Source organism: Cinclus cinclus, chromosome 11, assembly GCF_963662255.1.
Source record: "Cinclus cinclus chromosome 11, bCinCin1.1, whole genome shotgun sequence".
NCBI lineage: Eukaryota > Metazoa > Chordata > Aves > Passeriformes > Cinclidae > Cinclus > Cinclus cinclus.
This window is the reverse complement of record NC_085056.1, coordinates 23,100,812-23,120,088: the sequence shown is the minus strand read 5'-3', so window position 1 is coordinate 23,120,088 and position 19,277 is coordinate 23,100,812. Positions and strand designations below refer to the sequence as shown.

General features: G+C 48.7%; 1 protein-coding gene across 1 annotated transcript in view; it reads left to right on the top strand.

Annotated features, from left to right (window-relative positions):
- LOC134048169 (hydrocephalus-inducing protein homolog) overlaps positions 1-19,277 on the top strand; it is a 74,809-nt gene that overhangs the window by 20,221 nt on the left and 35,311 nt on the right. Inside the window, exons 11-28 of the mRNA XM_062499769.1 lie at positions 573-691; positions 1,871-2,094; positions 4,069-4,136; positions 6,332-6,564; positions 7,356-7,456; positions 8,708-8,843; positions 9,288-9,452; positions 10,379-10,531; positions 11,004-11,078; positions 12,325-12,563; positions 13,824-13,998; positions 14,266-14,409; positions 15,734-15,877; positions 16,368-16,684; positions 18,077-18,120; positions 18,328-18,468; positions 18,545-18,672; positions 18,957-19,016. Coding sequence (XP_062355753.1) covers positions 573-691; positions 1,871-2,094; positions 4,069-4,136; positions 6,332-6,564; positions 7,356-7,456; positions 8,708-8,843; positions 9,288-9,452; positions 10,379-10,531; positions 11,004-11,078; positions 12,325-12,563; positions 13,824-13,998; positions 14,266-14,409; positions 15,734-15,877; positions 16,368-16,684; positions 18,077-18,120; positions 18,328-18,468; positions 18,545-18,672; positions 18,957-19,016 — 2,666 coding nt within the window. The remainder of the gene's footprint in view (positions 1-572; positions 692-1,870; positions 2,095-4,068; positions 4,137-6,331; positions 6,565-7,355; positions 7,457-8,707; positions 8,844-9,287; positions 9,453-10,378; positions 10,532-11,003; positions 11,079-12,324; positions 12,564-13,823; positions 13,999-14,265; positions 14,410-15,733; positions 15,878-16,367; positions 16,685-18,076; positions 18,121-18,327; positions 18,469-18,544; positions 18,673-18,956; positions 19,017-19,277) is intronic.

Sequence of the window (19,277 nt, the reverse complement as noted above, 5' to 3'; positions counted from 1 at the left end):
CAAACTCTTTATGAGCTTTATGCCTTCACTGAATGGATTTCAAAGCTCCTCTAAGTGAATGGGAATGAAACCATAGAATCATAATATATTAAGGATGGAATGGACCTTAAATATTCTCTAGTGTCAAAGCCCTTACCATGGGCAGGGACACCTCCCACTAGACCAGGTAGCTCCAAGCCCCATCCAGCCTGGCTTTGAACACTTTGGGCTGGAACCTCCACAACTCCCTTGGGGAACCTGCTCCAGTGTCTCAGCACCCTCACAGTACAAAATTTCTTCCTAACATCTAACCTAAATTTCCTTTCTTTCAATTTATACCCATTACTACTTGGCCTGTCACAAGACATCAGAGATGTTTTAAACTCAAACTGGTGGCTAAAATTGGAAATCAGCCCAAGGAATGGCTTAGAAATTGGAAGTCAGAAATATCCTGAGGGAAGGGTCCGTATCTTCTTTGGGAACATCAGGAGCTGGTCCCATGCAGCTCAGAGTCTGGGACTAGCAGTAAGGCAGCCTGGAAAACACAGAATAACAGAGGGAATTATTGTACTGAAATGGACATTTCTCCCCAGGCCGAGAGAGCAGGCTGCCCCTGCGCCTCATCGGGGAAGGCCAAGAACTTTTGGTTGAACTCAGCTATCATACACTGAATGTTGGGAAGATTTTAGTCGACACCCCCCACGTCTATGAGGTGAGCAGCATGGCTTGGGATGGATCCTGATGGCTCCTGAGGCAGCAGCAAACCTGGTGGATCTGTGGAATTCCTGCCAACCTGGCTAGTTGTGAGCAGGGAATATTTGATGTACTGGTCAAATCTGGGAGGTCAGGAAGGTGTGTCTGTTGTTCATGAAACCCCAATCCCTGCTTTTGTGTGGCCTTCCTTGGGGATCAGCTGGGAGGCTTCCTGCAAAACAACCCCCTGGCATATGAAACCAACACTGGATCAAAAAGCTGCATGTTCAGAGGCTTTTGTGGCAGCTCCAGACACAAGGCACCTTTGTGCTGAGCTGTTCAGAAGCAGCTGGAATAAACTGGCTACGTTTGAGCTTCGGTCCATTGCAAACAGTTTTCAGTCAAGTGTCTCCTGCTTATTCCTGGAAGTCACAGGAAAGCCATCCAGCCCTCTGGCTCAGTGCTGGCCCTTTCAAAGGGCTTGGCAGTTCTTCCCTTGCTGACCAGTCCCGCACCACACTTCAGCCTTGGTGCATCTCTGACTCTAGAAAGAGAAGAGTGTTCCTAGGAATAAAGCAAAGGATTTTTCTACCTATTTGCTTCCCCTGCAATAGTGTCAAGTTTGTTAAAAAATAAAATAAAGAGAGAGCAACTGGAAGAGGTAAAAAATGAGGCACTACATCATGCCAGACACTTTCAAGAGCTTGGCTGTGGAAGAGAAAGACATGCTGAGTTTTCTTACCAAAAGATGGCGCTGTCTATACATTTTGATGCTGATGCCTCATTTTCAATGTATTGTTTTCATGATATGGGACAAGGTGAATGAGTAGATGGTACTGCTGGAGCTGTGCTAACTGGGCCAGCAGCAGCAGCTCTGTGGTGATTCACTGTGCAGCTGCAATCACCCCATGCTGCTCTCAGGGCCAGGTCTGAATGAGCTTGCTGATGCTGACCAGAGGTGGACTGCTCTGTGTCCATGGGATAGCCCCAGAGTGACTCTGGTTATGTGGAGTTACCACTGCTTTGCATGCAAACCCAAAGGCAGAACTTGTCCTGTTGTATTTTTGTGACTTCTGCCATTCAGCAGCACAAAGCATCTTCTGCTGCTTTTTCTGGGTGTTAATCGTGTCATTAGACAATAATTCACACGAAGGGAAGATTGCACATGTATTTCCATTTTGCTTTTCTGCTGCTGCAGGTGCAACTGATTAACCAAGCACCTATTGATGCTCCCTTCACCTATGTCCCTTCAACCACAACCGTGGGCTACTGCTTCAAGTTTGCACCTGAGGAGGGCATCATTGCACCAGGTGGGATCCAGACCATCCAGATCTCCTTCAGTGCCACCGTACTGGGGAGGTTTGAGGAAGAATTCCAGTTCAGTGTGGCTGGATCTCCTACACCTGCAATCCTGACAATCAAGTAAGGACTCTGGGAGCTTACTGGGCCCATCTGTAGCTGACTCTGGGACATCCCCCACCTACCTCATTTTGTGGTGGAGCAGAGAAAAAAGGCATTGCCTGAGGTCTTAATCTTGGCTCTGGTTCTGGCATCCCTTTAATGTGGAGGTGTCTACTGCCCTGTGTGGCTACCTGGGAGCTGGAGTGACTACTCCCCGTATGGATGTCTCATGCTTAGGCTGTGGCAGGCAGTGGGATGGATCAGCTTTGGGCAGTAGCTGCTCTGGGATGTCCCACCTGAACACTCAGCAAGGCCCCAGGGCTTTGGAGATGGGCCAGCCTGGGTGATTTGGCACCAGCAGCAATGGTTTTAAAAACTCCCCTTAATAATCCATCCCAAATGGGCAGCAGCAACCTCACCTCACCTCTCCTCACCTCACCTCACCTCACCTCACCTCACCTCACCTCACCTCACCTCACCTCACCTCACCTCACCTCACCTCACCTCACCTCTCATGGGCATGGTGTGGGGGACAATCTGTGCTCCCAGCTCCTGTGCAGAGTGCTCTGGTACCTTCTTTCCACAGCCAGGAAAAGGCTGATGTGGGAGGCAGGGAACCGTGCAGCAGGAACTGTCCCAAGGATGTGGGCATCATCCTGTGGGCTGGTGCCATTGTGAGATAATCCTGGCCCAGCAAAAGGGAGAAGGGGTGATAACAGGGGAGGCAGAGCTGAGTCCCCAGGACCACAGCAGCATGAAGGCTTGTCCCTGCTAGCCTGAGCCATGTGCTGGTAGGATGATGTAGTGTAAGCAGGAAAGCTGGTGCTCTGGAGCTTTTGAGCTAGGCTGTTGCTGTTGGGAGACCCTGGATCAAGGCAGTAAAGAATGAAAGCAATCTGCAGTCAATTATACCAATAAGATAAGGGAGACGGATAAAAAAGAACAAGAAAGTTATTACTTAGCAAGAGAAAAGTGGTGAGTAGGTCTTCCCATGGTAGGGAAGCAATTATGCTGACTTTGTTTTTGTAGGAAAAGTGCTGCTTTTTTATATTGGAAATCAAGATGGAACCTTCCACCGTCAAATAATTGATTTTCCTCTGTCCCTTCCCCAAACTGGTCGTGGGATGTTATGGCATAAGCAGCTTTCTCCTTGAGCAAGGGCAAGTGTGTCCTGTTGAGATGTGTAGAGCAGAGCCAGTGGCAGTCCAGTGAACACAATAGGAGGCACAGTTCACTGGTCCTTGATTTTTAACCAAAAGGCTGAGTGGGCATTGATTGGCCATGAAATAAACTCCTGAGTGCTGTGCAGCTTCAAGTGCTGACTTCAGTGGGTGTTGGTGACTTTTGGAGCCTGTCTGCTGAGTTCATGGATAGGTGAGATGGTGTGGTAGATTCAGAACATCCATGTTCGGCTGTTTAAGCTATTGCTCTTGACTGTGCTAGCTGGTGCACTGGTGACAAGCTGGTCCTTTCCTCTAGGATCCATCTGTCCACTGTTGCTGCTCTTCTCAGAGGAGGTTTGGGGCTCCCCTGGCTTCAGGTCTCAAATCTCTGTAATGATTGTGTGGGTTAAAATCTGCTGAGAAAGTTCCTCCATGGGAACACCAGTTACAATTAAGAAGCAGCAAAGCAGGGAACCTGTGGCTGGAAAGGCTGGTTACAGAAGTTTGTGGGGACACCTTTATGTCTGTCATCTTACAGATGGGGAAACTGAGGCACAGAGCCATGTCTGGGTGTGTGTTCAGGGTCCTTCATGGGACCACCAGCAACTCGGGGGCTTTTCCTGCCTGCCCTGTGCCCAAAGCCGCATCCGTGGCTGTGGCTGCTAGCCACTTGGGCTTTAGCTGCCTCCTGTCCACATGACACTGTGCTGAGCACATGGTGGTGTGTTGATCTGAAACCCACAGTGCCCCCGACTAGGTTTTCTGCCCCCAAGCCACTACAGCCAGACACTTTGCAATTGCCTTTAACCAAGCCATTTCCTCCTCATCACAGGGGACATGTCTGTGAACCGACTGTACACTTCAACGTCGATGAGCTCGACTTCGGTGACATTTCCTTTGGTGAGTGTTCCCTGGGCTTAGACACAGCATGAGGGATCTGTGCATTCCAAAGTGGAACGCTTGAATGTGAAGGCATCCTTCACTCACGTTCTGCCACTGCAGCAGCCTCTTCAGTGTATGAACTCCAGGGCTGCTTGTGCCTCAGGTAGCATTTTGCCATTGTGAGATCAAATAGTACCAAGGAATAGAAAGGCAGTATTTTTGGTATCCCTGTCCTGGTTTAAAAGACAGATGTCTGCCAAGGAAGGTGGGAATCTTCCTGAATGGGAAGATGACCCCCTCCCTCCAAATTATTATACCTTTGAAATTCCAGGGCTTCCAGGCAAAAATATGGGAAAAGGAATAACAGTTCTTTACTAGAATATATAAGGACAACACATAGAACAAGACAATAACTGAAGTTTCCAACCCGGAAAAAGTACTGTTTTTGCCCTTTGGTGTGGTTATGATCACAGGCAGGAGGAGCTGTGGGCTCTGGCAGGGCAGTGATCCCCTCCCAGCTGGCACCGGCAGGGAGGGCAGGGAAGGGAGGAAGGGAGGGAGGGAAATCACTCCTTCTGCAAACTCACGAGCAGCAGGGGATCTCAGCAGTGCCAAACAGCAGCAGGCAGAAGCAGGGAAGGCAGGCGAGTTTGATGATGGTGCTGAGCTGCAGCCTAGTGAAGTGCTGGGGACAAGCACTCAACCTCCCACAGCACCACACGGCCGAGCTTCCCCATCCCCGAGTGGAAGGAAGGACAGGTCCGCTCCCTGCAAAACCTCAGGTCCCACTTCAAAACCGCCCATGGCATCATGCCATAACTCCCAAAAAACCCTGAACAGAAAAACCCAACCCCCCACAGCCAAAATCCCCCAAACCCCCATCCCCCTTCCAAGACCAAGAGGGAAATTCACTACAAAGCCTAAACCCACAACAATGAAGTTCATGAACTTTCTGAGAAAACCAATTGCCTTTCCCAAGCTGCTTCTTCCCCACCCTGCATCACCACTGAGGCACTTGTTAAGTTGCCTTTTGAATAAATGAAGTAAGAAAGGCATCAGGTAGAAATACTGTTCTGTAACAGGAGATTGGTCCTGCTTAATCCCATTTCATTCCTAAGTTTTCTTCAGCTGAAGGCAGCTGTTGTATCTTTGAGTTTTTTTAACTGCTGATTGTTGTCTGCATGTGGTGACCTCAGTCTCATTTGAGGTTTTGACATCTGTGTTTGTCCTTTTTGTGCCTCTCTTGCCTCCCTGCTGGAGTCACTGCTGGAGCTGGCACTGATCACTGTCGATGAGCGTGGAGAAGCCCTGGGCTGTGCCTGCAGTTGGCTTTTCCTCCCCATCTGTTTTCAAATGACTCTTGGTGAGCAGGCCCAGGAAGAAGTCTCCTCCACACAGAGCTGGCCAGCCAAACCATATATCCACTGCAGAGCAGGTTGTGGCCGGTGCCTGGGTTCTGCAGGACATCCTCACCATGCATGGCTGTATCTCTGGCTTTCCAGCATGGAAAGGAAATCTCACAGCTAAAGTGGGGTAAACCCTTGCAGGCAGCAATCACAGTGAGCAACACGGGTGTGATGTCCGGGTTTTTTGGGTGAGATGGGAAATGGTTACTAATTGCTAATCTCAGAGCAAGGCTTGGGTTTGCCTGCAGTTTAGTGGGCTCTGAGCTGTCATGTGCTCAGTCTGTTTGGCCCAAACCAAGAGATGCCTTAAGGATCCTGCAGAGAAAACCTGCATTAGAGTGCTTTGCATCATGTTGTAGTTCCTGATTCCATCCTCACTTTCATTTACTGTAGCTTCTTCTCAATGACAATTCAGTGTTTATGTATCTTGAAAGCAGTGGGAGTGTTGGCAGACGTAACAGGGAATTTTACAGCTTGAATTTTCAGAGTAAATGCTCAGTGTGGGTACACACTCACCAGTGGGAAATAACTGGTGCTGGTTTGGGGCAGGTGAGGGAGCTCCTCCCCATCAGAAAGAGAGAAGCTTGCAGAAGTGTTCAGCGGGACTAAGAGTGGGCATTTTCAAGGCTGCACTCTGGAATCAGTGTCAAAGGGAACTAAGTGATGATTCATTTCTCATGCAGCTTCTCAGTGAGCTGTAGTTCAGATAATAAAGAGCTAAACTCCAATCACACTTCTACCAGGATATTCCCACCAAGAGTCGTGACGTAATTGCTGCCTAAATGGATATTTGTGTCCTTTTCCTAGGCTTTCCCTACACCATGACCTGTCGCCTCACTAACCCCTCCCCAGTGTCCCAGAGGTTCAAGCTCCGCATGTCTGACGATGGCACTCAGCCTGCTGTTAGCAGCTTTGATCAAATACACAAGCATAATGACCCATCCTGGAAGCACGGAATTCATTTTTATGTGGAGCCAAGAGAGTTTACAATGAATCCCAGCCAAGGGACCATCCTTCCCCAGGGACACCAGGATATCGAGGTATGGGAAGAGTGCAGCCGGTGGGGCTGAAGGTTCACTGCAGTGTGGGAGGGCTCTAGCTCTGCTGCCAGCTTTGAGCATCGTGTGAGGGAGAGATGTGCACTGGCGTGAGGCCTCTGTTAGCTGGCTGACTCGGCATATTCCTCGAGGAGACCTGTTTCGCTTCCAAAATCACAAGCTGAAATCAAATACCCGATGGTCAAGTAGTGATGCTGTTCTTGTGTTTTTGAGAGCAATTTCTTTGATTGCAGGTGGGCAGAGGAAGGATGAGGACACAAGGTGGCTGTTAGAGAAATGTCATTGTATAAAGCAGTTTGCTTTTGTTCTTGGTTTCATTTCTCTTCTCCTGAGGAGCAGAATGATTTGTGTTCACCGCAGGGATCTCCAGTGGAGACAAAAAACTCTGCAGCCATGAACTGCCCAGCACCTGCTGGGCCACACTTTTCCCTCAGCTTCCTGCTGTAAAGCTGAACTCAGTCTGTTCAAGTCAGCAGATTTCCTCTGCATTTATGTCATTGTAGTCAGATTGGCCTCTTAATTTGAAGACAGTGGTGTGTAGAACTTTGTCTAATGTTTTGATGTAGCTGACCTATGCCCTGATAGCAAGGTATGTTTAACAAATCTGGTATTGCCCGAAGGCTTTTGTTACTCCAGAAGACTGTGTTCTACACATGGACCAGCAGAAGAATTAAGGCAAAATCCTCCCTTACCATGAAACAAAAACTGGAGGATATAACATGTGGGTAATGAGCTTTTGTAAGGAAGAATTTACTGTTCTTCTCTTCCACCAGGTGACCCTGTGTTCCAACACCGTGATGGAATTCTACCGGAGAATGCTGGTGGACCTGGAGGGTATTGGCAATGGAGTGGCATCAGTGACCATCATGGCCAGGTACCAGCCCTTCCCTGGCCTCCCCCAGCACGCTGCCTTGACCTGGATTTTCTGGCTGGAGCTGCCAAGGAGACGTGTTGTTTAATGACCTCATGTTCTGCCCAGCCGGATGAGAGAACAGCAGTGCTTGGAAAGCAGCCTGTGCTGAAAAGCACCCCTGCTCACAGCCCAGCATGGTCCTGGGCCTTTTTCTAAAGGGACCAGGAATGATGTGATTTGTTGGCCTGATTTTTTGGTGCTTGAGGTGGAACAAATTTCCCAAGGGCCTCCTTTCCTCCTTTCTGCAAGAGGTGGAGTCGTGCTGGGTTGTAACCAACCTGCACTGGTTTGGGACACACCAAGCAGCTTGCTGAGAGTCAGGGCCTGGTTCTGTTAATGAGGGCACGTGACCGTGGGGAAGTGGCTCACAGCAAGAGTGATGAGAGCAGGATCTTATGAGGGGAAAAAAGCCCTTGATGTGGCCGGTCAGCTCTAGTTTTTCTCCTTCCCTCTGCTTCCCATTTTGAGCGTTAATGTTCTCAGACTAAAACCAAAAGTTGTTCTTGCTGCAGCTGCATTCCATTCTGCTATGCTGCCGCAGGCGTCAGTTTAATGACAAGAGAGATGCAGTTCCCTGGTGCTGTTCCCTCTCCCAGGCAGAGCCATCCAGTCAGTGCCTGGGCTGCAGTTTTTTTAAGCAAGTGCAACAGGGGACAGTCAGTGTAGAGGCGTGGGGTGAAGAACTGAGGGAGATGTAGGAACTGGGAAGGGGTGATCACCCACTCTGCAGGACAGGTGGTGTCTCATGCCCTCCAAGGTTAGGGCAAATTGTTGAGTTCTCAGGCAGGGCAACAGTGCCAAGGGAGAGAAGGGAGTAATTTTTATTGAGACACTAGAGTCGTGTGTTCCTTGAGCCTTGGTGAGCACTGATCCTTTTTGGGAAGGCTCCCCCAGAGCTCACGGATCACTGGAACTGTTACAGGAGTTCTTGCAAGCCTTCTTGGGTAAAGGAGGGGCTGAGGCAGCTGTGGGACAGCTGTGCTCTGCTTGGGGCACTTGGCAGTCTCTGGGTGCTGCCTCTCAGGATTTGTCCCTCCTTGAGAGGACATGTTTGAGTGGGAAGACTTTGAAGGCAATTTATCACTGTAGGGCTGTTAAATTATCTATTTGACAATGACAAACATGTTATGCTCCCGTCTTCGAGGGTAAACATTCTCCATCCTCTCAGTATCTCAGTATCTCTGATTCCCCTGGGGTCATCTCATTGCCCAGATGTCTCGTTCCTGAGCTGCGAGTGTACCCTCACGTCCTGCTGTACAATGAGTGCCGCCTCAAGGTGCCCTACGAGAGGAAGTTCCTCGTTGTGAATAACACCGACCTTCCTGGCTGCTACGGGCTTATTCCCCAGGTTTGGCATCACATGCACCTCCTTGCAAATATTACTGAGGAGATTATTCCAGGGGAAAAGGGTTTGGATAAGTCCTTGCTGGTTTCTATTCAGTCTTAAAGATCTGCTGAGAGCAGGATCCTACCTGAATGTAAACTTTAGGATGCAGTGTAATCTCCTGAGGAAACAGTTTATGTTTTAGTCTTCAGGGTCTTTTCTTGTGGGACACCTTAGAGGGTTGTGAAAAGCTGCTGTACCCACAGACACCAGCTCCTGTGTTGGCAGCCTCCTTACAGAATCCCCTGAGGATGCTAAGCCTACAATTCTTGCATCTTGTTTCTGCCTTTTATCTTTGCCCTGGGGATTTTTAAAAATGTGTGTAAGTTGCCGTTGTGGTGGATGTTAAGGAGTTTAAAGTTTATTCAGACATCCCTCTGAAGTTGCATTTGATTCTGTCCCTTCTAGAAACGCAAGGAGGACACTCCTGTGTTCTACTCCAGCCCCAAACCCTGTGGGATTGTCCAGCCTCACAGCATTGAAGAGATTCCAGTTACAATCGAAGTCCAAACATTGGGCGAGCATCGCACCAGTGTTCTTATCAGCGTGTTTGGGGATGAGAGAAACCCACGGGTGAGTGCAAGGGGAGATGTGTGCCTTTGTGCAACTTGTCCTGGCAGGCTGCAAAGGGTATGGGGATTGTTCTGGGGAAACCAGGCACAGGCTGCTTTGGAGGACAGGAGGGATTGGTGGCATAAACAGCTCATGCCTTATAGGTGGTAATCTCAGTGTCTGACACAGAAAGTAGTTCATCTAAGCTGGAACCTAGGATAAAATCATTTAATTAATCTTTAAAATGCTATTAGCTTTGAAAACATCTATTTTAAAATGTCAACTCTCTGATCACAAAAGAGGACGTCAGAAGACTTCTGGGAACCTTGAGCTTTCTCTAAAAGAAAGGAAAGCTGGCATTTCAAGAGTAGTTGCAAGGATTTAAATTTATATTAAAACATATGGAAATGATGATGCCAAATTCCCTGGATGGCACCAAACATCTGAACCTGGGCCATTGTGACACTGCATGTAAATCAGTCAGTCAGGAAAGACAGACAGTTCAGGCTGTGCCCGGGAACCTAAGTTTGACAAAACAGTTGTTTCAACTATCAGGCTGCTTACCTTAAAGAGGAGGGTTTCTCCCCACCAGAATAACCAGTTGTTTAACTTTCTGCCTGGTCTTAACTAGAAATTTCTTGCAAAGCTTTTACCTTTGGGTCAATAATTTTGTAATTTGAAAGTTTCTCTTACCTTAATCCATTTTAATTTGGAGGTGAACATGTTTTGTGTGGGTTTTTTTTGTTTTGTTTTGTTTGTTTTGTTTTTGTTTTGTTTTTGTTGTTTTTTCCCCAAATGCCCAGTATTTCAGCTGGAGAGTGGTAGCTGTCCCTAAAGAAATAACTTGAGCAGAGTTGAGCTGTTTAAGCTTTTTTAGGTTGCCCTGTTGCGGTTTGTTTTGTTTTTCTTTTTTTAAAAAAATCTTTCTTGCCTGCTTCCTGAAACAGCATATAGTATTACAGAGCATTGGAGAGCTGACAGACATCAAGCTGAGTCCAGGGCTGATAGAGTTTGGTGTGATCCCACTGCTACAGCCTAGTTCACAAATTCTTACCCTCTTCAACAATGGTCTTATCCCTGTAGACTTCAGGATACAGATGGTAAGTATCTGTGGGGCTGTTTTCCAGGGAAATCCACTGGTCAGTAGCAGCCATTGCTTGGTTTTTATATGCCCGTTTTTCATATCGCCCTGTGTGAGAGGAGGCAAGATACTCCAATATTCCATCTGAGCGAGGCAAGAGAAACCTGGCTCTGGAGGTTTTAGCTGGGGCACCCTTCAGTGAAATCAGGGGCAGAGATGCTGGAGCACAAATTAGTCTGGGTTGTGTTGACAAGTTCTCCCTTAATTTTATGGAAGGTCTTTAGCTGTCTGTGTCACATTTCTGGAGTCTGAGATCAAGGGAAACCTGTGGTCCTTTGCTCTCCAGAGAGCATGGATTTCCCTGTGGTTTCCCTGTTCTATCTAGACTTGCTTTGTGCCAAGCTGCTGTTAATAGTGGAGAGCAGGGTGCAAGGTCTGTTCTCAGACTGCTTGTCCACACAAAGATGTGTGGGGGTTGTGTACCCCCACAGCCTCTGATCTCTGTGCCGTTGAAGAGCCTCTTTGGGGACCAGCTGCAGAGAAAGGCAGCTCCTCAATATGTGGAGGTTGCATTGGGCAGAAGGAGCTGGGGCTACTCCCCAGGCAGGGGGAGCAGGGCTGGTGCAGCCAGTGGAGGGCTTGTAGGCTGGGGCTGGGACTGGGGGGGAATGACTGATGGAGGGGGCGATCTGTGAGGGGCTTGAGATTTGTTCTTCTTCACATTGGGTGTGTTGAACTTGTGGAGCTGGTTAAAACCTGATACTATGGACTTGTTTGAGTCTGTGGATAAAGCATCAGGCCATGTGGGAGAGTCCAGGTTCAGCCTCCTGGGCCAAGGAGGAGAGGCATGAACTTTCCTCTTGCTGCTTTTCCAGCTGTTTGGGGATAATACAACCTTAAAGTGAGGGATTTTTCCAGGACAGCTTTCTCTAGCTCCACAATGAAATTCTGCTTTCAGCCTGTGCAGGGAGCAATGCACCTTGGCTGGGTGGGCCTGGCGTGTCAAGGATGGGTTTCACAAGCTCGTACCAGGGCCGGACCTGCAGAGCTGTGTCCGTGCAGCTGTGCTGCTGCAAGGCCTTTCCTCCCTGCCTGGGGCACTTGCAGCTCTCATGCCCCATCTGTAGAGGGAGGTCCATGAGAAACCAGAGGATGAGATGCTTGGGAAGACCAAGCCATGCCCAGAGGGCAGGTCCTGCAGGATTTTTTTCTGCTTCCTGCTTTCCTGCTCTGCTATTTCAAGGTGCCACTTAGAGGTGACTTTTCCAAGGCAGAGGGCACTGGGGCACCTCTGTACAGCTGATGATGGGTGGGAAGCAGGGGTCCCAGTCCTTCAGGGGCTGTTGAGAAGCACTGATGGACCCTGGAGAATGGAGACTTGGGGGTTTTGCTCAGCTGGCTTTGCACAGCTATTCTTCAGGCTCTCAGCAGTGTCCTCCAGCTGTGTGGTTTCTGGAGTAGGATTTGAGCAGTCCTGGCTTCCTCTGGCCTTGAGCCTTTGTGGGAAGCCAGGAGAGAGAAAGCAGCTTTCCTTGGCGCACACTCCAGAGAAAGACTAGGGAAAGAACACACTCTTGAGGATAAGCATCCCTTGGGTTGGCCAAAACTGGGTTAACTAGGTGAGTCTGTTAAAGGAGGGGGAAATATGGATTGAAAAATTCTGCTGTTGCCTGATACTGTAGCTTAAATATAGAGAAAGTAAGGCTTTATGATTTTTATCCTCTCCCCCTTTAGTCTTTCCTTTTCTTATGTCCCACAAATAACCAGGGTGTATGGTTTCCATCCTAAATGCATATTATGCTTGTCTTACAGGGTTTCAAATCCCGGTACTTCAGTTTTGAACCCAAAGAAGGAGTGATCCCTGCTAGGGGCGAGTTTCCTGTGACTGTCACAGCAACCCTGGATGACACTGGGTTTTTTGATAACACTATCTATGTGTTCATTCACAACACCTTGTCATTCAGCGTTCTGGTCCAGGCTATGGGCATTGGCAGCACAATTGTCATAGACAAACCATTTGTCCCAGAGCTCAACCTGGGATACCAATTCAGGTAGGAGATCTCTCCACTCCCACCTTACCTCCTGTCTCAACAGGGAGTAGTTTTGCTGTAGTCCTTCAGGAAAGATCCTCTTCAGTGTTCAAAGCCCTGACTCCTTCCCTGAAGGCAGAGATTCCTTTAGAAACATGGGATGGCCAGTTGAATGTTGTTAGATGCCCTCAAAAGCCACTAAAAGGGAAACCAGTTGCTAAATGGCCAGTGAATTGTCTTTAGTTCTCATACATTGTCCTGACTTGAACAAGTAATGCTCTCACAGGCTCCCCAGAACAAAAGGTTCTGAAATGGTGCCCAGATGAGGCAGTCCCTCCATGTGGCTGAGGGACCAAGGGAAGATGGCATCACAGCCTTCCCTTCCAAAATGGTGCCTCTCAGGCAAGCAGGGGCCCTGGGAACAAAGAGACAAGAAAGAGGGTGAGAACCCCCAGCAGGAGGGCAGGAGCTCTCAGAGCAGTTCCAGAGGCAGATGGAAACTTGCTGGTTTGTGTGGGGTCCACAGCACCGCTGCCGCTGCTTCCTCGTGCTGTTCGTGGGCTCTGCTGCTGCCCTGCTCTGCCCAGGACCTCGCTTGATTTTTCGCTGCCAGCAGAGTTTGCAAAGTTCACTTTAAAACAGCTTCTAATTGCGAAATGGATGCCAGTGCAAAAATTCCTACAAATGACTATCAGAGCAAAACCAAAGCTGCTGCGAACAGGAGAGGTCCTGCTCCCCTGGTTTCCTGTCCTGGAGCAGGCAGATGATTTTTACCAGCTTGCTGGGATCATCCAGAAAGTGTCTCTGAGCTGGCTTTTAAAAATGCCTGCAATCGTACCCCCACACACAAAAGGTCCCCAAGTGCAGGATCTCAAAGATTCAGTAACAGTTTTGGGTGTAGATTAATACAAAATGCAGTCACAGTATGAATGACCCCAGAACAAACATTTTGAAGGAAAACACCAGGTCCTGTTAGCCTCGCCTGGAAAATGCTACATTACCATTATAAACATATTTCTCTTTGCAATAATGACTTCAGAAGGGCAGCTTATCAGACACTATTTCTAATCCACACTAGGAGTTGGAAATGAAGACAGTCTCCAAGCTATTAACCCCTCAGATTGGTCATTAGGAGCAATCTGATGACCAAGGAAATAGCTACTTACATACTGTTTTCCATCCTGGCTTCTATTCTAGCTTACTTCCCTGTACTCGTCGGTTCAAATTAACAAACCAGGGCCGCCATTTCCATCGGCTCTTTTGGAGTGTGGAATGTCACAGCCCACCTAAGAAGAAGGGCAAGAGCATCTCAGCCCTCCGTAGCCCCGAGACTGAAGATGATTGCCAGAGCCCCAAAGGCACCAGCCCCGTGTTTGGGCTGGAGCCACTGTCGATGGAGCTGCAGCCGGGCGAGTCTGTGGACATGGTGCTGCGAGGCTTCTCCCCCATCGAGCAGGTGAGGTCCCCACCAAGAGCTGAGCCTGGGGAGCCATCAGATCCCCTCCCCTGGGCTTGTTCCACAGTCCCTTGATATTGGGGTGCAGTGTTACAGAAGATTTAGTGCAGAATAAAGAAGCTGCATCACAGGAAGAAAAGGGGACATTTGCCATAAGTCTTAAGGCAACAATAGGGCCTGTGGTGGGTGGTGGGTGCTAAGCCAACACAGGGCATTTGCTGGATGCTCTGCCACCACCCAGCAGTGACAAGAGACCTTTGCATGCAGGAGGTGCAGGATTACGTGATGTGTAAAGCTGACATAGAGGTAGCCAGCATGACAGAGAAGATAATAGAAACAACCATTACCTGCAAGTTTATTGATCCCTCTATAAAAGTATCAGCGAGACAATTCTCTTTCCGGGTGGAGAAGGTAAGTTTCTGGATTGCATCCTGGCATTTAACAGCATGGCTGAGGGGGGGGGTGTGTGCTTGTGTTAAAGCCCCTCTTTACTGAGGCACTTTGTGAAGTGAGTGAAGATGCTTTTAGAGATGAGACTGGTATTTAATTTCCCCAATGTAAAATTGCAGTTACAGCTGCACTGCCAAGGGGGATCATGGCCACTTCCAGAGAAATGCCAGTCTCTCTGCTCACTGCAAAGGGAGATATTTCAGGATCCTCCAAGGCACAGGGATGTCTGTACCCCGATGCTGTAGGGAGGCTGGGAAAAATGGAGATTCCTGTGAATTCCTCAGGCTGACAAGGAAAAACTCATCATCTCCTGTGTCTCTTTGCCTTCTCTGCTGTTGGCATGGATGCTTTATGATATAGATATGGTATAGCTCTGTTCATTTCCCTAAGCCACACCTGCTTCAAAGGACCTCCAGACATCCTGCAGTTGCAGCAATGATAACACTGAGGCAGAGCAGGTGCCCTTTAGTCTTTGGATCCCACTCCAGCATCATCTTTCCCTCTCCTGCAAGTTGTCTGAAAAAGAGAAGATGTTTTGTGATCTGTTTTTTGTAGTTTCAGGCCTCTCGTCTGATTCCTAGGCTTCCACTGAAGTACAGAATCCCTGGAACAGGCAGTTCAGGTGTAACTAGAAGCTTTTCAGCTCTCCCTGATTCTGCCTGGCTTCTGCTTGATGCCACACACACAGACTGATGGCATACTATGGCACAGCACCTGCCTGATATCAGTACATGCAGAACTAGTTTCCCAAACTCTCTGGTTTCTGTAAACCGTGCAGGAAGCCCATCACTATGGATAGAGAGGAAGGAGGAGCCTAGGCTGCTCATAGCTTTGAGACCAGATACTGTGTCCCTGTAGCAGGGGCTGCAGGACACATGTTGTAGATGAACTGCTTTGATGAGGCTGCTAGAGCCTGTATGGTTGTAAGAAATGTCTGTATATGAGTGATGATCATCTACTGCTGATCTGCCCAACAGAGAGACAAAACTGGACACAAATGGTCTGGATTCACTTTCTGCTTTGGATCTTGTTCAAGCAGCCACCTCCTCTGAGGGGCCTATTCCCTCATCTGCACTTGGGAATGTTTCCCTGTCCCCCAGAGGATGCTGTGATTTCTAAACATGAAAAGCATCTGCTATAAAGAAAAATCTCCTGGAAGGGTAGACACAAATAGAAAGGGTAGAGATGTATGCACTTCTGGGGCTGAAAAATGTGAGATGCAACAGAAGCAGAAAGAGGTCTGTGGCTAGTTGAGGCTGTTTTTCCTTGTCTCCTGTTTCCATAGAAACCCAGTGATGATGTCCTGACTCTGCAGTACAAGCCTTTGGCTTTAAAGAACACCTGCTTGCTGCCACTCGACCTTATGCTGGACTTGGAGCAGCCGTTTCTGCTCTGCGATGCGGACCAGCAGCCCCTCCCAGATGGCCAGGTGAGCAGCCCTGGACTCCTCCAGTGGGGTCTGAAGAGGAGGGATGTGGTGGTGCCTTTCTGTTGGGAGAGCCTTGAGTCAAGAAGTTTATTCTGTAGTGTCAGCAGTGGATTGGCCTGAGCTGCATCAGCAGAGCTGCTGAAGGAATCAAAATCTTATCTGAATTGAGAAGGTCCATCCTGGCTTTAAGGCACAAGGAGAAGGAGCAGGCAACTAGGTCTGGGCCAACCATGCAGTAAAGGTGTCTCCTGGAAAGCATCCCAGCTCTCCAGCAGCCACCCCCTTGTCTTGCTGCTGAGCACAGAAACATGGGCTTGAGGGAATCCTGGACTAGACTGCTGTGGCTGCAGTCACAGTGTTGCTGTAAAAGAAATGCACGATGAACCAAGAAGCCCATGCTGGGAATCACACTTCAAGCATTTACTGTTTCAGCTGTGAGACCTTGGGACGTCATCACACGGGTGATTAATTACTGTTCATCTCCTTGCAGCCTGTGACAGTGGATGTAGGACAGACCTGTCATCTCTACATTGCATTTGACCCATCTTATAAACTGGATTTTCATAGCTGGAAGGAAGAGAAGGTTCTGAAGATAAACATGGTCAACGGCCATCCTTATGTGGAGTGTATCACCCTTCAAGGAGAAGTCCACTTCCCCAATCTCCAAATCCAGCCCAGCATTCTGGAGTTTGGCTGCATCCCAGCTGGCACTGAAGAAGTGCGTTCTCTGGAGATAACCAACTGCAGCCCACTGCCTGTCCAGTACCACTGGTCATTCCATTCAGACAGCCAGGTGAACAGGCTGAGGTATGTGCACCTTTGCCCTCTCCTTGAAGCTCTTGTTTCTGGTGTCCTGTTGTACTTTGGCAAAAGCAAGGCTGTTTGCCTAGGATCTGACAGACTCTTCTGACTTTCCCTGGTGCAACTAGCACTGACCAGCTGTAGTCAAGCTGGATTTTCAGGGAATGGGTTTTCCACCAGTTTGGTGCTGCATAGCCCCCATAGTGGTTTCCCCTGGGAAGGAAACTGCAGTGAAAGCTGCTTTCTCATATCTCTGTGGCCTGAGGCAATGTCTACCTTGATGAAGGGCTCCTAGTCCCAGGTCCACAGTGCAGCTGGAGGCCCTTTTGGCCCCCCCTGGTTTGGGATGGGTCCTCTCTGCAGGAGCTGCTCTCTGCTCCTTGCCTTCCTCCCTTGCATTGTGCTGGAGGATGCCCAGAAAGTCCCAACACCAGAGAAAGAACTACTGAGCTGATGCTGAACATCTTGTTACCTTCCCTTTCCTTCTTTTCTGAGACAATTTCTTTAGTGCTAGGATGATTTCTTTCCCACGGGTCAGCTTTCAGTGGACACCTTGGATTCTTCATTCCCTTTTTTTGTGACACTTGCTACTCATTTTGACTTTTCCCCACTGCAACATGTCCCTTATGGGTTCTGTACTGCTTGGCAGCAGGACTTGTTCATCACATCATCTCCTATCCCTGCTTCCCAGAGTGAAAAATATAAATTTTCACTTCATATAATATAATATAATTATATTAAAATTAAAATATATTTTTTCTACTTTAGAGTGAAAAATATAATTTTCTGGGCACCGTGGTCCTGAGAAGTTGCCTCAAACAATTCATTAAAACTAAAGACAGTAGAACAGATTATTAGAGATCTCTTGGGGGTTATGATGAGAGAGCCCCTCATCCAGAAATGAAACCCAGCCTTAGATAACAAGCTACAAAGCTAAAGACAGGGATTCTTTGGGGAGCAGGTCATTATAGGCACTGAATGCCTGTCTGGGAATGGAACATCCAGGTTGTGTTTGACTGTGTGGGGAGCACTTGCAGCTCGGCAGGGTGACAGGCAGGCATGGCTCAACTGTGTCTGTGACGTGGCATTAGAAACACAAGCAGAGTTACCCTGAGCACCTGCTTCAATTTAAAATGGGGAATGTGACCTGAGTCACCTGGGAGTGTTGGAAAATATCATCCAACCCCCCCAAGAGTGTCAGAGAAACATCCCTGATAAATACCTGGTAGAGCTGCAGAGTTTCTAGCGTTGGGCACTGGGGGGGCTGTGCTGGCTCATCACTGGCCAGGTGTGCCCCTTGGTGCCTCAGATCTCACATTTTTGCTTGCTTTCTCTGTCTCTTCCTCTCCCACTGTGCTTTTTGCATCCCCACAAGGTTTTAATCCCCACCCTCTGTAGTTCCTCAATGCAAGCAGTTGCAGCTGCCTGCACCACTGCTACCAGTATCATCCCTGGGCTGTCTTTAGAACAGAGCTGCTCCAGCCTGGATTGAGAAAGGCTGGATCAACCATTTCTCAGTTCAACACACCAGCACCCACCCAGCAGCTGCATCCTGACCAGGAGCTACTCCTGCAGGTGTCCCTTCCTCCCATGGCTGGTCCCTGTTCATAGTTATGTTATTTTCCAGACATGAGTGTTACCCACCTAAGTTCAAACCCCAGCCACCAAGGGTGAAGAGAACCTGTTTGCCTTTGTCATCTCCATGGAGACGCTTCAAGATGACAAAGATGAAGGAGACAGCCTCACCCCTGAAAGAAGAGCAGGATCTTCGCCAATCTTTAGGAGCAGAGGTAAATTTTCTTGTTCACTTACTGCTTGTGTTGCAGTAAGTGAACTTTTTGCTGACCTGCTGTCCTGTGCCCCGAGAGTGCGCTGGGCAGCAGGGCCAGTGGCTGGACATGGGGTGTGTGGGAGGGAGAAATAGGAGAAGCCTGCTGAGATCCTACAGACCTGTGCGGAGTGTGGGACTTTGTGGCCATGTTTTCTTCACAAAGGTAAGATGAGGCTTTTATCTGCATCATGATGATAAGACCTCCAGCTTCCTTCCCAGAGCAAGCTGTGATGAGTGCTGATCTCCATGTACCCTCTTCCCAACCCAGCCAAGACCACCTGTTTCCAGACCACTGCTTTTACCCGAGAGCTGGTATTGCAGTGGTGGCCCTGAAGCTGTCTTATAAACTGAGACTTTGCAAAGTGGCTGTCTCTTCCTCCTAGCATGGAAAATGGCTTGTTTTTTCAGGTGCTGCCATATACTCCTGAAATACTCCATTGCGCACAGGAGTTGAAGGAATTCAAGTTATCCATGGACGTACCTCATACTCCCCTTGAAGTGGAGAAGGTAAGAGGGAATCTGTCTCACTTCCACATTTTCGGTATGGCAAGCAGGCCTGTAGCTCCCAATCCCATTGGTGGCCTGCAGCATTGCCCACAGAAGGACTTCACATCCCTCCAGACCCATCACAAAGCACTGCTGAAGAAACTGTTTGTTGGAGTGGCCATGCAGGACATGTCATAGGGCTACCCAAAGATGCTGTGCAGCACCTGTGGAGCGCCCCTCCAGCTCTGACTGTACTTTACTCTGAGGCACAGCTGTTCTTCT